General features: G+C 43.7%; 1 protein-coding gene across 1 annotated transcript in view; it reads right to left on the bottom strand.

Moving 5' to 3' along the window:
- Positions 1 to 398: 398 nt before the first annotated feature.
- LOC101863469 (centrosome-associated protein 350) overlaps positions 399 to 6,827 on the bottom strand; it is a 23,017-nt gene continuing 16,588 nt past the window's right edge. Inside the window, exons 4-7 of the mRNA XM_013089485.2 lie at positions 6,506 to 6,713; positions 4,666 to 5,531; positions 2,960 to 3,172; positions 399 to 1,514 (exon numbers count right to left, since the gene is read on the bottom strand). Of these exons, the coding sequence (XP_012944939.1) occupies positions 1,264 to 1,514; positions 2,960 to 3,172; positions 4,666 to 5,531; positions 6,506 to 6,713 (1,538 nt within the window). The 3' untranslated portion in view covers positions 399 to 1,263. The remainder of the gene's footprint in view (positions 1,515 to 2,959; positions 3,173 to 4,665; positions 5,532 to 6,505; positions 6,714 to 6,827) is intronic.

Here is a 6,827-nt window from a genome sequence, read left to right on the forward strand (position 1 = left end):
TTAGCATACACTTGTGCTGGAGTCTAATGTACAGTTTTAAAAAACGAGAAAAATGAATCACATGAAGGAGAGAGAGAGAGAGAGAGAGAGAGAGAGAGAGAGAGACAGAGAGAGAGAGAGACAGAGAGAGAGAGAGGGAGAGACAGAGAGAGAGAGAGAGAGACAGAGAGAGAGAGAGACAGAGAGAGAGAGAGAGAGATACTCTTTGTGACAGGTTATGAGTGCTATGGAAAACAAGAATCATGTCCATGTAGTAATAATAAGTCTATCTCTCAGAATGTCCATGTAATAATAATAAGTCTTTCTCTCAGAATACAAAATCCTTTCCAAGATCAGATTACGACTCTGTCTACAAGCACTGCTTGTACCAGGAGCACACAGATTCTATATTTTTTTTCTCACCGCTGAGAAGCAGTTTCTGAAATTGGCATCTTTATCATGTACAACACAAAAAAAGCAACATCAGCTTTTTTTTGGTTTGTTCTCGTTATCCCTCTTCTCATTGCCGTCCAACAATATATTCAAAGTTCACACATCTCATCATAGAATAGCTACCACATTGTAAAGCTCATCTCAGAACAGCTCAACTGTCTGTCTAGTCCAAGTAACCACACTACCATTCTCACGAGAATGTGCCAACAACTTCTTCCTTGTAATAGAATTCTCCTTCACTGCCAGGTTCGGGTTTCTTTACACATACCGTACTGTAACCATATACAGCTTCTGGTATTCACACTTTCCATTTCCTCTTGAATCGCTCTTTATGCTTTAAAATAGCAACATTACCGCTTTCATCATAATCATTTCAGGACTGAAAATTGTAACCCCATCAAAAGATATCAGGCCCATCATACCACTATGAGATATCGATTCCATTTACCATGCAGTGACAGTTTCGTAAGACTCATTGAGACGAAGAAATGGTCACAGAAACCTTCCAGCATAAAGCTCCCATACATCAGCTCCAATACTTTACATCCGTCTTTAAGTTGGACATTTTTCTTTCAGGGTAAAAATTGAAAACTACAAGAAAAGAAGAAAAAAACAACAACCCCATGATGATACACGAGAGAAGATAAGACGTGAAAACTTGTTCAAGGAGCATAAACAACAAGCCAGTGGTGGACTATTCACAGGGGGGAAAAACCGGACATTGAAAACAAGCAAGTTCAAGATCTTAAGTATCGTCGACGAAAATATTCATGATATCAAAGTGAACGAGGAAGGAAGTAGGGTGCTGTGAGCTATTTATAGTGGATGACATCACTTCCTCTTCAAGCTGCTGGCGGCCGTCGAGCGCATGTAGGAGCCCGAGGACGAGTTGCCTCCCCCTGCCACCAAGTTGCCCACGGAGCCGCTCAGTCCCGGCATGCTCCGGCGGTTCAGCGGGTTGGCTCCCTTGCGAGAGTTCTTCCTCTTCTTGTCCCAGACCAGCTTGTCGGGGCGCACGAAGACGCCGTGTCGCGGCCGGCACTGGAAGTAGCGGATGCCTTTGACGGCCCCATCGTTCTTCCCTGGGGACGAGACCCGATGGAAAACCGTGTCATATTGGAAAAGATTTACACCACAACTTCAAGCTACAAATACAATATGTGAAGCGTGCTGACAAAATAAGTTACTTCTCGGATTCAGGCCTTAAGGAAATAGATACATCACACTTATAGGTGAAGTTTTTACAATTTATAAGAATGAAATTAAAGGTATGTATAGTTAAAGAATATGGCATCAATAGAAAATCTACTAATTTGACCCTAGTGTCAATTTTTGGCCAATATTTCCATTTATGGACTGCGAGAAGTAACCCATTTTGTCAGCACGACTCACATATATATATATATATGGTCGCTTTTAAGCACAAGGGGGCTGTTTGTTTTAGTAGAGGTTTTACGGCGCTCACAACTGCATAAGGTCATATGAGTGCCAGAAGATTAGAGGTGTTACAAGAGAGTAACAAACATAAAAAAGAAGAAGGGGAGATAAGGACGATAGATGTTTGATAGGAAAGAGGAAGCAAACCACACCAGAGCACCCGCCAGCCACCCACACACAAGGGGGCTACCCCGAAAAATGCTGTTTTGAGAAAACGGAAGGTAAAGTTTTTGCCTCTTGTTCAGTTTGTTTAAAAGGCAAGGAGAGTTTTCTCTATAACCAAACAAATATACACATCAATGAAACCAAACTTCTCCTATAGGTAGAGCAATGCCCACTGTTGGTGTAGGTCAAGATTTCTGGAAACCCCCAAAATCTGGGTCAGCCCGCTCATCCTTAAAAGCGACCATATATAGCTCAACTTTTGCTTGAACAGAAGAAAACCAGAACTTCCCCTAAAATGTCCGTTATGTGGATTTATCTCCTGAAAATTCGTGCAACATTCATTCATCTCATAGACATTCATTCAAAGAAATACCCTCTTTATTTCTTTCCCAGATATTCATTCCTCACCCAAACATCCATTCATCTCTCAGACATTCACTCGTCACTCATTCTCCTCAGTAATCACTCTCCTCCACAGACATTCATTCCTCACTCCCTCTCCTCCCAGACATTATAACCCCCTCCTTCCAAACATTCATTTATCTCACAGATATTCATTCCCCACTCACTCTCCTCCCAAAAACTCCTCCTCACTCACTCTCCTCCACAGACATTCATTCCTCACTCCCTCCTCCACAGACATTCATTCCTCACTCCCTCCTCCACAGACATTCATTCCTCACTCCCTCCTCCACAGACATTCATTACTTCCTCACTCCCTCTCCTCCCAGACATCATCACCCTCCTCCCAAACATCCATTCATCTCACAGATATTCATTTCTCACTCACTCTCCTCCCAAAAACTCCTCCTCACTCCCATTCCTCCCAGATATCATCAACCCTCCTCTACAGACATCACTCCTCACTCTCTCTCTCTCCTCCCACACACCATTACCCCTCCTCCCAAAAACTCCTCCTCCTTACCCTCCGGCTGGTCCAGCTCCACACCGACCCAGACCCCGTGGGCAAACTGCACAGAGCCCACAAACCGCACCGTGCCCGTCTTGGGGAACCCGCGGGAGGAGGTTACGGTCACGCTCTCTCCGTCCTGGATCCAGGACGGGACGGGACCCTCGTGCAGGCGGTCAAGGTCGGCTCGGCTGCCGAAGGAACACTCACTGAGGGCGTCCTCGTTGTCTGCCGGGGGAGCAATTAGAATAGGAATTATAACAATAATAACGATAATAATTTCATTGCATATTAGTTATGATAAGAAAAAAAAGAAGCAAATAATAATATACTAAGAGTAATAATAAAAAAAATTAATACAGTAAAACACAGATAGCTCGAATTCGTCGGGACAGGCCTCAGTAGTTTGAGGGATCCGTACTTCCAGGGTTATCTTAAAAAGATTGTTGTTAGCGATCCAGATCTTACAAAGAAAAAGAAGAAAAAAAACCCCAGGACTGCAGGAGGCGCAGTTTGACGGATGCGTGATTTCAAGTTTTCTGTGATCGACATATCTGTGTTATACTGTAGTAAGAAAATTCATACAAATGATAATAGAAAAACCAAGAACAATAATTATATAACAAGAACAAAAATAATGATAGAAAGACAAAAACAAAAATCATGGTGGCACCTACGAGTTTAACATTCATCTCCACGAAGGACCGAGCCAAATGGGGACTTCGTGTAAAGTGCCTTTCTCAAGGACACAACGTCAAACCGAGCTGAGACTTGCACTCCTGAACCCGCAATCTCAGGATTATGAGTCCAGTAGCCTTACCACTATGCTAACAACATAAAAGTAATTATAATAATAATAACAGCAACAATAACATAAACAGTACTGTAAAAGTGTATGATAGCATGTACGTGTGTCTGTAGGTATTGGTGTGTCTATATTATATGTGTGCTGGTATATAATGTATGTATACATGTGCAAGTAAATATGCATGGGTTTGTACATGTATGTGTGTGTATGTCTATGTCTGTATAAGTGCGTATAAGAATGTATGTATGAACGTACATATGTTTGAAGGTGCTTGTACCTTTGTGTGTGTGTTCATGTACATGGGTACACATGCATATGTATACATAATGTGTGAAAGTATATGTGTGCTGGTATGTGTGTGCTTCTATGTGTATATCTCTACATAAAGATACTCAATGACCATAACATTTTAAAAAATCAAACTTCAGTGACACAAGTAATACAGGGACGCTGAACTGCTGAATTAATAATTTATTCTAAGCATTCTTTTTTTGTTAGAAAAAGGTCAGCTCTAAGCAAAAAAACAACAACCAAAAACAATGAAAAATAACAAAAGAATGGGTCCATAACTGCAAAGAGTGTTCTTCTTCAGCAGGCTATTATACCAGCGTTACAACAAGTGTCAATGCAGTTTGTTTTTTTAACCCTATCCGTACGTCATGTTTTACTATCTTACCTATACGACGTGGGGACCACTGTGCCACTACTTTCAAAAGAGGAAATTTACTTGTTAATCCAATCCGTACGCTTTGCATTGCAGTCTGTCAAAATGACTTTTTGAAAAATACTGAAAATTTCAAAGAGGTCTTCGCACTAGACGTATTCTAAAATGTGAAGAATACAACCCCGGGGGGTACAAAATGACCCCAGGGCGTACGGATAGGGTTAACGGAACCGTCATGTATCTACTCACAAGTCGAGTGCTCGTCTAGACACATCCCGTCCCCGCACGGGCTCATCTCCTCCTGCCAGGCCAAGGTCAAGGACTCTGTCTCCGGGGAGACCACCATGGACATGGGGCGGGGCTTGACCCACGACCCCCGCCGCTTGTTGGGGGTCAGCGAGGACTTCTTGCCCTTGTTGCCTGGCGGCGGCGTCATCATCGTAGTCTTGGCGTGCTGATGATGGTCCCCCGAGGGGTGGCTTCTCTCCCCTCCTCCTTGCTTCTGCGCCGTCGTCGCACCGTGCGTCATCGGGGTAGGGGACGGCGAGCTTTTGATGACAACGTGTGTCTGTTTGTTTGCACTTTTGTTGTTTTCCGGAGTATTTATTATGGGTAGGGGGGCTGTGTTTGCAGTTGTGGCGGCCGTCGGTTTTCCTGCCTCGCCATCACTGCCAGAGGAGGAGGACGAAGCGTTTGAGGTGGCGGTCGGACCAACTGCCTCCTCGCTGTCTTCCTCTTCCTCCGCGACGTTTCCTCCCTCACCCAACTTTTCCAACTCCTCCATCGCGTTGACGCTGTAGAGGTCGTTCTCACCCTCCGTCACTACTCCTCCCTCTTCCTCCTCTTCTTCCTCCTCCTCTTCTGTCACTCCTTTATCCCCCTCCTCCACAATCAGCAGATCTGTATCCCCAACGGCAGCGACAGCAACTTTCTTCTCGCATTCCTTCTCCTCTTCGGCTCTCCTTCCTTCCTCAGTACTGTCGTTCACAGTGGCTTCGGAAGTCGAAACGTCAGGAGAGTTGAGAGGGGAGGAGGCGGAGTCTTGCTTCAGGGTGTAGTCTGAGCTGTCTGCCTCGGCCTGCACACTGTCCATGTCCTCATCCAGGGGCAAGTCGCTGAAAAAACACAACATACATTTGTGTCACGACACGGTGGAATCACATGCTTGTCAATTTTTGGGCATGTGGAGTTTTTGGTACCAGATGAAAAATGATTTATTTGCCTTGCTTCCAATGAAATAGATATCCATTTATCTTTAAAAGAATTCAAGATATTTGTGATTGAAGGAAGTGAGGTGGCCTGGTTTCAGTGGTGAAACTAGCGAGAAAATGGCTGCTAAAATTTGTCAACTCCAATAGTTGAAAAAGTCTTTGAAAACTGAAAAAATGACATATTTTTCTGATGCATCATGGTGAAGTCAGGCGCTTATCACAGCTCTATTAAAAAATAAAAATCTCTACATCATGTAACTTTTCTTGCATTTTTCAACATTCAGAATTTGAATTTCGACAAAATATTTAACAGGCACAAGCATCCAGTACCATAGATCCATCGACAGTGAAAGATCTTGTCAGTTTGTTAGTGTCTGGGTGTTTAATCAGCTGCTTGCACTGTAAGCTCACCAAGAAGCTGAGAAAGTATCTGAGTGTCTGCTGGGGTGATAATATATAGTGTAAAGCGCATAGAGCTTGCTGTAGAGCAGGGTTATTCGCTATACAAATGATATCTATTATTATTAGATTAAAAAACTACCATGAAACAAATATGTCAAAATTTCAGTCTTAGCACAACTGAACAGCTAGCCGATGAGGTATTATAACAGAGATTACTGTGCTGTTTTTGGTCTTTGAAAAACACTTGCTATTTCTCTTTCAAAAGTTTGGTGTGTTCCGTGCGCTCATATGACCGTATGCAGTTGCGAGCTCCATAAAACACTTATCAAAAAAAAAAAAAAAAAAAAAAAAAAAGAGACAACTGTCCTGTTATTGGTCCTTGAACAACACTTGCATTTCCTCTTGCAACAACAGTAAAAAAAAAAAAAAACTCAAAAAAAACCCCCAAACCCCCAAAAAACTTCCCCAAAACTCACCCAGACTTGTCTCCGTCCATCTCGTCGCTGTCCATGGTGTTCTCGGCGCTGTGCAGCTTCCTGCGCGGCTGTTGCTGCTGCGTGCCACCAGCGGAGGGCTCCATGTTCTCTTCCATGCTCTTGATGCTGGCCGAGTCCTCCGAGGACAGAGTGAGAGTGGACACTGCCTGGGAGCCGTAGCCGCTGGACGTCATGCTCGCTGTGTAGCCTGGTGGGGGGAGGTGTGGGGGGTGGAGGAGTTTGAATTTGAGCATGACCTTTTCTTTTCATTTCTTTCTTAGAAGTTCAAACAGGAATCAGACTTACTCTGCTCACCTCTCTA

Source organism: Aplysia californica, unplaced genomic scaffold, assembly GCF_000002075.1.
Source record: "Aplysia californica isolate F4 #8 unplaced genomic scaffold, AplCal3.0 scaffold00961, whole genome shotgun sequence".
In the NCBI taxonomy this organism is placed as follows: Eukaryota; Metazoa; Mollusca; class Gastropoda; order Aplysiida; family Aplysiidae; genus Aplysia; species Aplysia californica.